At 40.3% G+C, this 15,881-nt stretch overlaps 3 protein-coding genes across 4 annotated transcripts in view; 2 read left to right on the forward strand and 1 right to left on the reverse strand.

Annotated features, from left to right (window-relative positions):
* The window catches only part of LOC138960078 (sorting nexin-29-like), a 60,151-nt gene extending 57,404 nt beyond the window's left edge, over positions 1-2,747 (forward strand). The window contains exon 22 of the mRNA XM_070331808.1: positions 1-2,747. This exon is cut by the window's left edge and continues 133 nt beyond it. The gene's annotated coding sequence lies outside the window, so the exon portion shown is untranslated.
* LOC138960079 (nudC domain-containing protein 3-like) lies at positions 2,583-11,783 on the reverse strand. The gene is made up of 9 exons (XM_070331809.1): positions 11,668-11,783; positions 11,214-11,295; positions 9,212-9,308; positions 8,283-8,538; positions 7,844-7,946; positions 7,117-7,293; positions 6,390-6,578; positions 3,317-5,646; positions 2,583-2,951 (listed from the first exon to the last, which is right to left on the reverse strand). The coding sequence occupies exons 1-8, from the start codon at positions 11,772-11,774 to the stop codon at positions 5,530-5,532; spliced, it is 1,128 nt and encodes a 375-aa protein (XP_070187910.1). The 5' UTR covers positions 11,775-11,783; the 3' UTR covers positions 2,583-2,951; positions 3,317-5,529.
* A 213-nt stretch (positions 11,784-11,996) lies between these two features.
* The window catches only part of LOC138960081 (GPI inositol-deacylase-like), a 70,902-nt gene continuing 67,017 nt past the window's right edge, over positions 11,997-15,881 (forward strand). For both annotated transcript variants that reach the window (XR_011453882.1, XM_070331811.1), the window contains exon 1: positions 11,997-12,131. Coding sequence is in view for 1 of the 2 variants with exons in the window: in XM_070331811.1 (XP_070187912.1) it covers positions 11,997-12,131 (135 nt within the window). In the remaining variant the exon portion in view is untranslated. The remainder of the gene's footprint in view (positions 12,132-15,881) is intronic.

The raw sequence follows: 15,881 nt of genomic DNA on the forward strand, positions 1-15,881 counted from the left end.
CATTTTCTGTGAATAATTGCTTCTTTGACTTCCATGGACATGTTTTCTGAATGATATTGCATGAAGATATCTTTACTTCATTATGTGTCAAATATGTGCTTGATAGCATTCAGGCCAGTTTGTAAAGTATTTTTGATACCTAATGCGAAATGCATTGCACTCTGACTTGTACTTTCACAGTTCCTGTATTGGCACTGTAGATTATGAGCAATGTTGTGAAGTCAGTGTGTGATGGTGTTGCTGTAAATACTCTGTGAACAATATCATGTGCATGCCAACAAAATTGTGCATAAAAATGTTGCTGTTAAAATCTTGCACTATGATGTTTCATTTTATAGCAGCTGTTTGTGAGTGAGATTTACACTCCTATGATGAAGTTTCTACAACCTTTCATTTAGATTCAAGAATATGCCAGATATATAATCCACTGGAAAGGTTCGGCTGTGAGTGAATTTTGCAAAATGCCAATGGACGTAAGAGGTTTAAAAGCACAAAGGGTGAAGATGTCTAAGGAGATTATTTTGGAAATGAGAGGTCAAAATGAAATGAAGTGCAAAAGGTTGGAAGTGTTCAGAAGCTGTTAAATGATGCTTATTGATCACGACTACGGTAAACAGGAATTATCTTTCATAATACTAAATGTTTAGAGGCTGTTTAGTGAAGCTATTGCCATTGAGCAGTTGGTTTTTTTATTGATTTTTTTAATTTTCTGTGAGTGTCACAAATGTTTTTCTTGTGAAAGGATTTTTTCATAGTTTTTATGTTGTTGTTATCAAGGGTTTTATCTAATTTAATTGGCACTGCAATGAACGATTTCGTTTCATTTTTTGCAATAATTATTTTACAGTCGCAACAAAATCTTGCCAGAACCCTGCAAAGGGTGCAAAATCAAACTTGAAATGGGATCAACTTGTTTGGAATAATTTATCTGTAAAACACGTTGCATGTGTGTGAAATATGTTATCTTTGAAATGGTGTGTAAGTGTGTGAAGCGTTTTATCTATGGAATAATTTATCTGTCAAGATTTGTTGTATAAATACTTGTATCTTTTTTCTTTTTTTTGTGTAAAAATGGGGTGAGGCAATGACTTTCTGCATTGAAAAATAGAATCATAGCTAAGTAAGGCAGAGCTTAGTGACAAGATCCAAGAAAATAAAGGAAGAAATGAATTATAATGCGGAACCAATCTCCTGGCAGAATAAGACCCGTTAAAAGGAACGACTTTTATTTTAACCTTTCAGATCAGAGAATGTTAAGAGCTCATTGGTAGCTAATACTGGAGTTTTTGAGTACATTGTACTTAGTTTGTATGACTATGGTATGGACTTAGCAGGTAAATGTGATCTGAATGTGTGAATATGATTCGTGTCTAGCTAAGTGGTGGTAAGGATATCATAAGGGTTCATTTGGTAAAACTGACAATACTCAGCTAAAGGAAATTGTGTTTTTAAAGAACAGTTATTGTATGTGTGTGTGTTTGTGTGATCAAAAGAGAAAAACATTTGTTTTTTTTATCAATCCCTTTTTATTTTTACCTCAGCCCATGGATGTATGTATGAATTTACTGGTGAACTCTATCCAGTTTACCTACTGATTTTCGTCTGGAAAAAGATTGATACGAGCGCAGGGGAAGAATTGAGTCGAGTTCAGGTGCTTGTGTAAATGTACATTAAAGATATTTGAATACAATTTTACACATATATAGTAAAAATGCTATAATGAATAGCAACCACATGCATAGTAATCAATATGAATGCAGCATGAGATTTGTGTTCAGTTTAATGCTTTCTAGTCTCGATTTTCTACTTTTACACATTTATATCAAGAATATTAAAATGCATGCGTACACAGTAAATAATGTTGTGACATTTTTTTTCTTATAATTATGATAAGATGTAGTTGGTATAACAGTGATTGTACATAATAATGAATCTTCATAAGTTTAACTGGACTCAGTTTCAACTGCAAAAGAAATAGTTCTGGCATTTGGAGGTTATGAACCAGTTTGGGTACCTTTGTTCTGTAAGCTTATTAGAGGCTTCTGGTGATATGCTATCCCCGTATTCTGCAGCCCACTCCAAACTCTTGTGAAATATTTGAATTCTTACGTTGGCCTTTTTTGATGCTTTGGTTTCTGTTTGCGGGTTTCTGACTGCAGGTGTTTGTTCCTCAGGACATACTTTGAGGATGGAAGCCCTGTGCATTATTTCTGTCAAACTTGACTTTCGTTGTTTGTGCGTCTGTTGAGCTGTAGTTGCTGTGACATGCTTTAACTAACATTTAGGTAGAAGGCAGATAAACTGTGGTAATGTGGATGGAAGGTTCTGTATGCTATGCACCTGTATACATATATGGACAACCTACAGCTTCTCCAGAGATAAATGTATTGGATGAGCAACTGTTATGAGTATACACACACATCGTTAACTACATGCATCAGCTGAACAAAGCACTGCATGCACTACTATTCTGGTTGTTCATGTACTTGTCAGAAAACCAACAAGCATTCATAATTTTGAAACGGGCATTGTTCCACTCACTCATTCTCTCTCAATCAATCACTCGAACAAAACGCACAGTACTGAGGACTTGTAGTTTATTGCCAAAATGCATCATGGAGTCAGTTTTCAGAGATTCAATCAAATACGCAGAAAATCTGTCAGTGTCTTCTAAGGTCAGTGTTTATTGTCTTGTTCTGCTTATGCCTCTGAAAATGTTGATAAGAAATAAACCTGCTCAATAATTATTGTGTGTTTGTGTGACTGTGGTAAAACCAGGTCAGGTGCGAACGTGTGCAAGCAAACCATCGAGAGAGCAAATGCTTCCCTCTTGTGAGCAAAACCTTTCGTCAAACAGGGAATGCTAGTGACTGTGTTCTCAAGAGTGCAACAGATGCAGCAACATTTGTGATTGACAAAAACAGCAAAGACAAAATCGTGCAATCCCTTTACTTTAAAGGCATATGTACGCGCTCCCGTGTTTACAAAGTGTAGTTTGCCCATAATCGATGTCAAACGCACCATAAGACCATATAATGACGATATGTCACCATGCGCGGACCATAATACATGCATTACAGCTTGTTCTAGCCTCTGAAAAAGTGAGGATGTCAACAAAGCCGCGGTGTTAGCTCCCTTGCATCAACGTTACATGTGTTGCCAAATCTATAAATAGGACGATCCAGATCAAAATGAAAATTAACATATCTCAACATTGAAGGGGTCCTAGACCACAATATTTTGCAGGGAACTTAATTTAGCATGTCTCCAGCTGTTGGTAAAGCAATTAGCGTGTATAGTCATCGAGTACATATGCCTTTAAGACCCTCCCCTTTCTAAGACTTATGTTTTCCAGGCTTCTATATCTATATACGGCTTGTGTCTGTCTGTCTGTCTGTTCACGATTCACGGCCAAAGTTCTCGATGGATCTGCTTCAAATTTGGTGGGCATATTCAGGTAGACCCCGGACACAATCGTGGAAAATTTTGAACACGTGCGTGCTCTCAGCGCGCAGCGCTGAACCGATTTTGGTTTTTCTGTACATCCATTCCCAGTAACTCTTCCTTATCTTCTCCAGTGTTTTGCGCGTTTATCTCCCTTCCTTCATACGGTGCGCCGGCAAAGCCGTCGTACACCCAGCAAAGCCGGGTCCCCGGCAAAGCCGGGTATTCGGCTCTACTTCTTCCCGGCAAAGCCGTACCCGGCGAAGCGGGTATTCATCTAGTTCTGTTCATAAAGTCTGTAAATGTACAGCCATTTTAAGACTCTCTTCCTGTTACTCACATTTGTGTAGGGACCAAAGGCTGCGTTATTAAGTGTGTATCATGGCTAAGCAGAATGAACACAATGCCACCACTATGCAAGTTAAGTTTGCAGAATATGCATTTGACAATGCCTGATAAAAGTAAATCAGGACAGATGCAAAGAGAACTCATTTTATCAAGAAACCAAACTTAAGTTATGTTACCTGAATACCTGTAAGAGTTTGATTTGAAAAGAAGAATACATACTACATACAATCATTACTGCCACTTCAGATTGTCTCAGTTTAACTTTTTTCTTTTATGTATCTTCCATTTGCTTTAATTTAACCACTCACCCTTCACCTCTGCATTCACGTGACATAAAGCACAAATAAGCAGTCACACATCCACAATGTATTCTTCGATTTGTGTAACAACACAAAGTGCAGTCAAATGATCTTATTCACAGAATAAGTTACATACCTAAGACATTCATCATTACCCCCCGCGGGTTAGGGGGAGTCCCATATTGGTTGGGACTAGAAAGAATTTACCCGATGCTACCCAGCATGTCGTAAGAGGCGACTAACGGTTCTGTTTCTTCTCTTCTTTTGTCTTATTTCTGCCTTACCAGTCCTTTCACCTATATTTCCTTCCAAGAAAACTCTCCCTACTATTCCCTGCAGTTTTCCAATTCTTTTCTTGTTGTCTTATTTCTACCTGACTGAATCCATCACCTTTATTTCACTTACCAAAAGTCTTCTTTTCCACATCCTTATTTCTCTGCACCCCGCATGTCGTATGAGGCGACTAACGGATTCTGTTTCTCCTTTTACCCTTGTTAAGTGGTTCTTGTATAGAATATAGTCAATGTTTGTAAAGATTTTAGTCAAGCAGTATGTAAGAAATGTTTAGTCCTTTGTACTGGAAACTTACATTCTCCCAGTAAGGTCATATATTGTACTACGTTGCAAGCCCCTGGAGCAATTTTTTGATTAGTGCTTTTGTGAACAAGAAACACTTAACAAGTGGCTCTATCCCATCTCCCCCCCCCCCCCCCCCCCCCCCCTTTTCCCCTATCCCATCTCCCCCCTTTCCCTCGTCGCGATATAACCTTCGTGGTTGAAAACGACGTTAAACACCAAATAAAGAAAGAAAGAAAGACATTCATCACTGTCACTTCAGGTCTTCTCAGTTTCTCGGTTTTTCCCAGTCTTCTACAGTGGAACCCCCCATTAAAACACGATTTTCTCAGATTTGTGGAGGTCTTAAAAAGGGGGTTCCACTGTATTTTCAATTATAATTTATCATTTACTTCCCCATTCGCACAACGACAAATAAGGCCTAACAAAAAAATAGGTGTGGTTACGCTAACCCGACCTACCCTATTTTTAGGGGCCGACCCTATAACTTTTTATTACATTTGTCAAATACAAAAACAAAACCCCAAGAAAACGAGTGCAGAAAACGCAATGAAAGCGAAAGCGCTCGAGTCGCACACTTATTTCCCTGTCAAGTAGGTTTAATTTGTACACATTAGAAAAAAAAGTTAAAAAAAAAAAAAGCGATTGCCTACCTTCCTACCCTATTTTTTTGGGCTATGTTACCCTAACCACACCTATTTTTTTTTTTGCCTAAGCAGTCACACATCCACAATACATCCATCAGCATCAAAATAAAACAAAGTGCTGCACAATCTTATGAACAGAATTTGAATTGAGAAAAAAAAGCCACATGCACACAGTGACGCACTCTGATCTATGACAGGCTGTGAGAGTACATGTATCACTTCATCTTGATGACCCCACTGGGGTCAACGCTAATGGCTGAGGGGTCAAAGGGTTGACCGCGGAACGGAGATCCCTCGGCATCCCATGCCTGACGCAGCATGTCCATCGTTTTCTGTGTAGAGAACATCATACAACACATGTTAATTAAGGCAGTGACAGAAGCTTATTGATCCCACGATTGACAAAAGGGTCTTTCCTGGCAAAATTGCTTAGGCACAGTTAATAATTGTCTACCTATACCCGTGTGACTTGGAATAATAGGCCGTGAAAGGTAAATATGCGCCGAAATGGCTGCAATCTACTGGCCGTATAAAATTTCATCTCACACGGCATCACTGCAGAGCGCCTAGAACTGTACCCACGGAATATGCGCGATATAAGACTCATTGATTGATTGATTGATTGATTATTACACTAACACACACAAACACTGACGCATGCATGCACACACACACACACAACTCATTTATCTCAGCAATTGTGTGCATTGAATATTTGCAAATGTTTGGGGCAAAGATCTCATTCCTTGCACAGTCATTTATGTACTCTTCAGATCTTTGTTTTCTTATATAAATGCTAGAAAAAGACAGTGTATGCTATGTGTACTAAATCACCATCTTTATTTTAAGCACACACAGATTATTTTCTCTCAATTGAAAGGATGCAGGAAAAAAAAAATAATAATAATTAAGCGCACTACATGTATAAAACATATCATTTTATGTTCACCTTGTGTCCTAAATTTTCCCTGTAGGTTTTGAGCACTGCATCATTTTTCAAATGTAGTGCAGTGCTGCATCTATTACTTGTTTGTAAGTTTAGGCTGTAAGGTATCGATCAAACGTGTCTGCTTACCTGTTCATGGCTCTGAGGAAGTCCCATGCGTTTCTGACGTTCGTTATACATCATCTCCTCTATCTTAGCCTGGGCTTCATCGTCAAGGTCTGTGATTGACCGACTGCAGTCAATCTTACGTGTGTTGATCTTTGGCTCATCTACCAGAACTGCTTCCCACCAGCGTTCGTCTTTCTTCTCCAGATTAATCTGATGACAAATTGCAAAATTATACATCAGAAAAATTCTGTGTAGCTGCATGGTATGATTAATCTTAGATCATAAAAAAAAAAACATAGTACTGAAAAACCAAGCGGAAATGGACACACACACACACCAAGCACACTCCTTCACACAGACTTACATACACACACTATATACACAGCAAACAGATACGAAAGCAAACCATGCATTCATACACAGACACATGTGATTGTACACCCACACACACACACATACCAAACACTTTTACCAAAACAACTCATTACAGCAAACTAAGAAAGAAAACATTTCCCCTTTCAACTTTCACAATTTCAAAAATCTCTACACAGTACAGAAGGAATCAGAACTCACATGCACATGTTGACCAGGGCTGAGGGTCCACATACACTCATTTCTCTATTAGTGTGATCGACAAGAAGAAGAAGAAGAAGACTCATTTCTCTATAATCTCTACACAGTACAGAAGGAAGCAGAAATGTCCCCATTTCTATAATCTCTATATAGTACAGAAGGAAGCAGAACTCACGTGCACATGTTGACCAGGGCTGAGGGTCCACATACACTCATCAGCTCGCACCTCCCAGGTCAGGTCTCCATTCAGCACCTCCTCCCACCCCCCTGAGGCATTCCTGTATCGCACTGACAGGCGTTTCTTGCTGATGTCTACTTGCACATCTTTGCCTTTCAACACTGTCTTCGGAACCTTCAAATAACACATACAATGTTCACATTCTCAAAACTACATCGCATCTTCCGTTTTCCGTTTGTCTGCATTCAGGGTATCTTTTAGCTGCGGTATATTTTTCTTTCAAAGACTAAATGTAGTTTCTTTATGGGGGCAAACTTGATCCAAAAAAAACCCCACCTGTTGCATATACGGAAAGGTGTTTCTGAGATATAATCCACCATAACACTGTTTTATATTGCTACTAAATAAAACCTGCATTTTGTTTTGAAACAAAAGATCGACACGTACACGAAAGCTGCTGTTTAGCCTGAACTAAATCGATATGCCAAAATATATCTCTCAGCCCCCCCCACCCCCCCCCCTTGACAAAATATAAAATAAATTGTTTAAAAACAACACTTAAACCTATCTGGTCACAAATCACTTTCCATTAAAAAGTGATTGCTGTTAAAAGAGTCAGAAATCAGTTTCTCTCAACATGCCCCCCCCCCCCCCCCCCCCAGTACATCCACAACAACCAAGTGAGCTAGCAAATTAGCAATGCAACAAGACAGTGGTATCTGACCATGACTCTGACGTCAGTGTCTGTAATGGACTGGGACCAGGAGTAGTTGTCTCGCACAGCACCGTTGTAACTCTCTGGGTTGTCCTGGAACACCTTCTGTAACCTGCACGCAATCATCATCATCATCTTCATCATGCATTTCATTTTTATCTAAATATATAAAAAAATATATAATTCTTTTCTGGAAAATGTATAGTGCACTTTATTGAAAAAAGAACTACAGTGTAACCCCCCTTTTAACTCCATAACCCCCCCCCCCCCCCTCCCCCCAATTTCACCAAACTGCCAAAGCATCAGAATTTGCATGTCAAAATGCCATTCAACAGATTTTTGCCTCTGATCACTTTTCTAATCACCCACCAAAGTATCAAAATTAGCATGTCAGGCTGTCATGCAACAGAATTTTGATTTTAACGTTTCTGATCACTTTTGTCCTCACCTTTCTTGCTCTCCCTCCTTTTTGTCCTTGGTTGTGTTGTCGCCGTCAACGTCCATTTCTGTGTCCCCACCACCCCCTGCCTCTGCGTCTTTCTTTGTTACTGCTGCTGCTGCTCTGTCAGAACCACTGGGCTTTTCTTCTGATGATGGTTGGGAGGTTTGTGGTGGCAATGGTATGGATGGTGGTGGTTGTTGCTGTGGTTGTGAAGTTGGTGGGGCGGCTTTGCTTTTGCTGGACTCTGTCTCAAGTTTAGGTTCTGTAACACAATGGCTTACAGTTAATGTTAACAGAAATACCTGTAAATCTTCGGTGTCCGAACCTCCCCCCGTGTACACTACATTGGGTGTGCACGTTAAAGATCCCACGATTGACAAAAGGGTCTTTCCTGGCAAAATTGCTTAGGCACAGTTAATAATTGTCTACCTATACCCGTGTGACTTGGAATAATAGGCCGTGAAAGGTAAATATGCGCCGAAATGGCTGCAATCTACTGGACGTATAAAAATTTCATCTCACACGGCATCACTGCAGAGCGCCTAGAACTGTACCCACGGAATATGCGCGATATAAGACTCATTGATTGATTGATTGATTGATAAATCAACCAGGCAACCACACAGAACTCAAACAGGACGATACACATTTGTGTAAATGTATACATGTATAAACACACAGAAATGACTGAAATATTACTTGTTAAATTCAATACAAATGATTTAATAACACTACAGGTTAAAAGATAATTCTTCCTTCACATCAAAAGATGAACCCCGCCTGTAATCATTTCCTTTTACAATATATAGAAGAACAATGGCTGTGTTTCATGCCCCCCCCCCACAATGGATCATCGAGTAAGGGTGTGGTGTTGGGAATGCAAATACAAACTGAGATCATATTTATATATATGTATACAGGAAAAGAGGTTGTACCTTGTACACTGCTGACTGACTGAGCTGCCCTCTCCTGCATCAGTTTCTGTCTTTTGACTTCATCCTGGGCAGCCAAGTTCTCGTACTTCTTAAAAATCTGTAACAGACAAAACATCTCAATGAATAATAAAACCTGTGAAAACAGAGCATCTTCTTCATCTAACCATACATCTACAACTGACAATTTTCAATGAAATAATCTCAGCATTAACCCTTTTTGACTAAAACAACAGCCTACTGATATCACAAGTTAAACATCAATGAAAATTGTACAGAGTGGCTCAGGAACTGATGAGTCGGTTACAGAGTCCTCAAGCTTGAGAACCGATACAAATGAGCAGCTCTCAAAATATAGGTGGGGCGGGGATGTAGCTCAGTCAGTAGCGCGCTGGATTTGTATCCAGTTGGCCGCTGTCAGCGTGAGTTCGTCCCCACGTTCGGCGAGAGATTTATTTCTCAGAGTCAACTTTGTGTGCAGACTCTCCTCGGTGTCCGAACACCCCCGTGTGTACACGCAAGCACAAGACCAAGTGCGCACGAAAAAGATCCTGTAATCCATGTCAGAGTTCGGTGGGTTATAGAAACACGAAAATACCCAGCATGCTTCCTCCGAAAACGGCGTATGGCTGCCTAAATGGCGGGGTAAAAAACGGTCATACACGTAAAATTCCACTCGTGCAAAAAACACGAGTGTACGTGGGAGTTTCAGCCCACGAACGCAGAAGAAGAAGAAGAAGAAGAAAATATAGGTTCCTGTTTTTGCCTGATATGACAGTTACCTCTGGGTAGTGCTGCTAACCAAGGGCCAGGTGATTCAGGATCGATTCGCACAGCCAGCCTTTTTTTTAAAAATGTTTTTTTATATCTAATCATCTGATTTATTTTGCCACTCTCCTTTTCTTATTCTAAACTGTTCCTTCTTTTATTTCCTTCTCTTAATCTTCTTCACTTCAAAGCTTGTGAGAGGTCTTGGAAGGATCGAAAATCTCCACAACAAAGTTATAAAGGCCAACAAAGTCAGTGTCACAAATCATTGCATTTTGAGTCATTCATCCCAGATAACAATAACAATAACAACACTTTATTGTCCATTAAAATGTTACATAAAAATGGAAAATTTTCTTTGGCACACCCTGCCTGCCTGTAACCGATTATAACAACAATTGGACAAAAGGACAACACATATAAAACATAAAACATAGGTTCACGTATGTAATAACAAGCACTGCCTATCATACTTCCAATAACACTGACCTAAAGTGTTGTCCGTGTCATCTTCAAATTGAATAAATGTACAGATTGAGTCCCTGAACCAAGCAGCGTAGAATCACCAAGAGCAGAAAGACAACATTGCATTTAATTTTAAACATATATTTTTGGCTGCCTACCTCTATCAACCAACTGTCAGTTATCAAACATCAGGTCTCCATAACCGACTCATCAGTTCTCAACCCTCTGCGCTCTGTATTCGACTTGTCAGTTACAGAGCCACCGCTTACATTTATATAACCAAGAGTTGACTTGAAAATTATGCCAGAAAAAGCATATGTTCTTGGTAATGTTGAACTTTAGCGTTGTAAATTCATAGCTCACAATCCAGTGGCATTTTTGACATTTTTTTTTTATGCAAGTTACTATTATCAAAGCAAAGAATAAAATTCTTGTCAAATTAATTGACAGCTTCAGCTCCAAAATTAAGCAGAATTAATAAACTTGGTCATTTCATCGAAGAAAGGAGCTGTTATGGCTGTCTCCCTTTGCAAACGTTGCATACGTAAGATCGACATAATTGTCTTCCTTCCTGGTTGTGCCGTAGTTTTCCTTCCCAACTCCATGTAAATGAAATGCATCCGTACAGTTCATTCAATGACTTTTTATGTTAACAAGAGCAATATCTTCAAAATCAGAGGCTTATAGATTGCAGTAGAAAAACGTCACTGAATTAACAACGCTAAAGTTCAACATACCATTTTCTGAAGAAAAAAAAGCATACAATACTTACATTCGCCAGCAACTTCATGGCTACTCCTGGTGGAAAACCCAACTTGTCATTCTCCGTCTTCATAACACGGTAGAAGTCCGTCCTGAAATATCAAAATTAATGAATTACAATCACCAGAGACATGTATAGGCCTAGTCTATGTCTGTCTTCATCAAATACCCCAGGAGATACGTACCAGTTCTAACGCCAGCATTTGCGCAACACATAACAGGTGCTAGCACAGACAAGACTCAGTCACACATATCGAAATGGGTTCTGTGAAATAAAAACAGTTGTGAGAACTGCCGGACAGTTAATCGTCTGACAAATCAGTGCGTACGAGCGTCGTCTGCTTGGACTTCAACAGTTCAAGAATGTTCTGCTCTGCCTCTGGTCATGTGCGTGCGTAGAATATGATCGCTGTTCTCTCAAACAATTCTGCTGCTAACAGATCCACTAAACAGTCAAAACGAACCTTCTGTACAAGAATCCGAGTAAGACATCAAGGAACTTCGCAATCTGACCCTCATTTTGAAGGATTCCAATGAGAGCAGTGTCGTACTTTTCATTCATCGACGCCATTTTTAACTGTGCTGTATATCGAAAGTAGATGGAAAAATAACGAAATAAACCAGATAATAAAATTCCACCATTTTTACAAATGCTTTATTTAGATACAATATTGTAAGTACCTAAATAAATAAATATTGTTCAATTTAATCCAATATTGTAATTGCACACTGTGCTTGAATGGGATTTGCGGTACCCCTTTTAGCAGACAACTTTTTGACAAAATTGATAAACATGGCGCTGCCCATGAAAATTGTATTCGCAGCTGTAGCTACCGGTTTGCTAGTGTTGGGTATTCATGACTGCATTACAAACTTTGAAGAAAATGGATGTGAGATGACATGGATGTTTGAATATCCTACATATCTGGTGAGAAATTTGATGCACATGCACATCCAACAATGTTACTGATTCCTTAAAAAAATAGTTACACTAAACATAACCCCATCAGGCCCATGCACAAAGAGGAGTTTTCATGTGAATATGACTATAAGTATGATGTATAAATTCAGTTCAGTATTCTGTTGCAACAATGGCCACAAAATGAGGCATACAGACGGCAACAGTATGTCTTCGGTACATGTATCTATAGATAGTCAGTCGGCTTTGTTTACCTCACAAACTCAATACTCAAGGGCTGATGGTCAAATTTTGGACCCTGTATTCCACTCATGGAGTCTTTCTTTCTTTATTTGGTGTTTAATGTCGTTTTCAACCACGAAGGTTATATCGCGACGGGTCATGGAGTCTAATTTGTGATTAAAAATGGTAATTTGACTTTGAAATTTGCTTCATCGCAAAAACTGTCTTTTCTTATTCAAGGGACTTAACCACTCTGTGCGTTTTCAATAAATCAAATTTTGGGGTAAAATATATGGAATTTTATCTCAAATCTGCTTCAGTTGCAAGATCTTGACATGCTTTTCTCCCTCTAGATATACTGTACCGCTTGAAATTGGCGGGGAACATTCAGTCTGGAGTTCATTGTGGCAGAAGCCCGGCTGATGTCCTTCCTATAGTGGCATGTCTTAGGTGCAATGAAGCTTATCTCATTAATTGATTAAGGGTCCATGCAGTACCTATAGTTATAACTGATTTACCTGCTCCTTAGTAATCATACCCAGCAGTAGAAGCTAGGTGTAAAGTCTAGGGGATGCCGTTTGGAATCATCAATCAAACACGAACACTTCCTAGAAATTGCTCAAAACATTACTGCAGCAGGAATGGGAAACTTATTGCATGGTAGCGTCACACATGTAACCAAGACTGCAAGAGAATCACCATTGGAGGCAAGGCCAGTCAATCAGGATTGAGAATTTAGAGCTATACAAAACGGCGATATGTACAAAATACATACATTTTTCAAGGACATGGAAACTGGGAGAGAAAATGCACATCAAGTTTAATTCGTGTGCTCTTCCAATCCATTTGACATTTTTTTTTATACCAGCAAGAAAACAGAGCTGAGTTGCATTATATATATATACTAGAGGAATACCCGGCTTCGCCGGGGTGAATCGCGAGACAGAGACAGACAGCGTGGCGGTTCATCACAATCACCTCTGCAGGCGAAGTCCTGTCAAACGGGATTGAGAATTTTAGAGCTTATTTCTTAGCCCTATATTATCTGTTGTGGCTTCTCAAATGCCAGAACATACAGACAGTTAAAAATTAATATTAAAAGTCCTACGGTTTTGAGCCATTAAGGACTTGAGTGTTTGTCCGCTTTCAAAAAGAGGAAAGAAAGAAACAAAAAATAAGGAGAGGAGGGCAGGGGGTGGGGTTGAGTTGATAATGCTCTGTGGAATTTGTTAAAATGAAAAGTAGTTAAGATGTTTCTTGGTAAGAATTATAAGTCTGTATTCTATATCTTGAATAACGGGCTTGTAATATTATTTTTTTTTTATTTCAAATCGAGTTAAAAAGTGGAACCTTTCAGGATCACCAATAAAACCAAATAGATGAGCAAGTAAGAGGAACACGAACAATAAATCTCAAAACTTTTTACAAATAAAAGGATTAAGATGTAAGCCACGAAGGCCGTGGTAATAAAAACAATATGTACAGTTTGGCGACTAGTGGGCCTTGGGTGAGGATATGTTGTCTAGAAGGTAGTCGCTGGAATCAGGAGGGATGGCGGGAGCCACTCGACCTCAAACTGAAACACGCTGATGTGATAATCTGGGCTTAGTTATACCCACAGCCCCATGTCCGAGTCCCTGACCAGTCGGCACAGCAGCAAGCTGTGTGACCAGCCTAGAGAACTGCTACTGCGCAGATAATCCTGGGGACTCAGACCATGGAGCTGCATATGGTCATATAAGGTTTTAAAGGTAATTCTATTTGTAGCGCATGGAGCGAAAATGTGTTGAAATGAATAGGGTTCTCCACAATGGCAGGACTTGTTAAAGATATGGAAGCGGCAGCCGCCGGCACGGAGGCGTCTGAAGATAGTGAGGAGGTTTGTTGGGAGATCGGGGTGTAGATCGTTCATATCAATGGGTTGATAGGACAGAGATGTTACGTACTGACTTCGAATGAGTTTACGGATTTTACTGTAGAACTCGGTTACTGAGTAGCCGATGTTAGTGTTAGCTGGGCTAGATTCTGCCGCTTCTTTGGCAGCGACATCCGCCAGTTCATTTCCCCGGACCCCTACGTGAGAGGGGACCCAGAGAAATGATACGGATGTGCCGGATGAGATTAACTGGTGACATATAAAGAGGATTTCTCTTTGTAGCTCTGCCCGATTTGATGTGTTTCGATGCAGAGCTTGTAATGAAGAGCGCGAGTCAGAGCAGAAAACTACCGCACGCGGTGTGACTGGGAGGTCATTTATAAAAGTGCATGCCATGAGCAAGGCAAATAGCTCGGCTGAGAATATGGAGATGTCTTTATTAAGAGTATATTTCCTTGAGATTTTGAGATCTGGGATCACAAAGGCGCAGCCAACGCTGCCGTCTGCAAATTTGGATCCGTCAGTAAAGACTTTTAAATGCTCCGAGAATTTGTAGTTTAGGGTTTCTTTTGTAACAGTAGCTAGGTAGACGGGGTTATCTTTTTTGGTAGTATTATCTTCACTGTCGTATATGATAGTAGGGGTTTCCTCAAGCCAAGGCGGGTAGGAGGGCGGGGGGACCCTGGCCAGCTCACTGACCTTCACCCCGCTATCGGCTAGAATGCGGTTTACTGTGTCGGATAAGGGTAGCGTTTTGGCCAAGAGTTGAGTGCTATGTTTGGTGTTGGCCTCATAATTTTGGTGCTGAGGAAAAAAGTCAGTCAGGACCTCGCAGGCAGAGTTCTCTACCGCGTGGGCTCTGACAGCATACTGAGCTGAACGGAGTTTTATCTCATCCACAAGGGGCAGCCACCCACACTCGCTGTAGACTCGACTCTTACTCGCTTGTTGGGAGAGTCCCAGAGCTATTTTGAGCGCCCTGCACTCTATAATAGCCAGTTTTTTCATGAGCGCCGGGCGCGTCGCGAAATAAGCTTCGCACCCGTAAAGGAGGCGGGAGCGAATTAATGCCCGCACTACCTCTGTGACACACTTACGCCCTCTGGCCCAGGATTGGGACGCCAGGTAGCGTATGATATAGAGATCCTTGTTGGCCTTATTGATCAGATGTTCGATATGACTGGTCCAGTTAAGTCGGGTATCGATGATAACGCCGAGGAACTTAACTTCTGAGCTCGGTTTGATAATATCACAACCTATCTTTATACTGCAGTTCCTGTACAGTTGTCTACGGGAGACAACAAGAAAGACTGTTTTATTTGAGGCTAGTTGGAAGCCGTTGGTGTACATATATTGACAGAGGTTGTCGATTTTAGTTTGGTAAGAAGATAAGTCAACAGTGTTGGTAACTCTGTTATGGCGTGGTCTATTAGTGTCTATTAAGGCGAGGTCGTCCGCATACAGAAGTACACTGGCACCGTCAACCTTAACAGAAGTAATGTCATAGAGCATGATGCTGAATAAGTTTGGCGCGATGATACTGCCCTGGGGAACCCCCATGTCCAGCGCATGGGTTTCGGACACCGAAGAGCCCACCCGGACAGACATCTTGCGATTGCTGATGAAGTTTTTGATGAATTGGTACATGTGGCCAGAGACAC

This window comes from Littorina saxatilis, linkage group LG2 (assembly GCF_037325665.1).
Source record: "Littorina saxatilis isolate snail1 linkage group LG2, US_GU_Lsax_2.0, whole genome shotgun sequence".
Classification (NCBI taxonomy): Eukaryota; Metazoa; Mollusca; class Gastropoda; order Littorinimorpha; family Littorinidae; genus Littorina; species Littorina saxatilis.

Coding starts and splice junctions, on each gene's coding strand:
- LOC138960079 (XM_070331809.1), bottom strand. CDS start 11,774: ATGGCGTCGATGAATGAAAAGTACGACACTGCTCTCATTGGAATCCTT. Junction 11,296..11,667: donor CTCGGATTCTTGTACAGAAG/GTTCGTTTTGAC, acceptor TTGATATTTCAG/GACGGACTTCTACCGTGTTA. Junction 7,947..8,282: donor AAGGAGGGAGAGCAAGAAAG/GTGAGGACAAAA, acceptor GATTGCGTGCAG/GTTACAGAAGGTGTTCCAGG.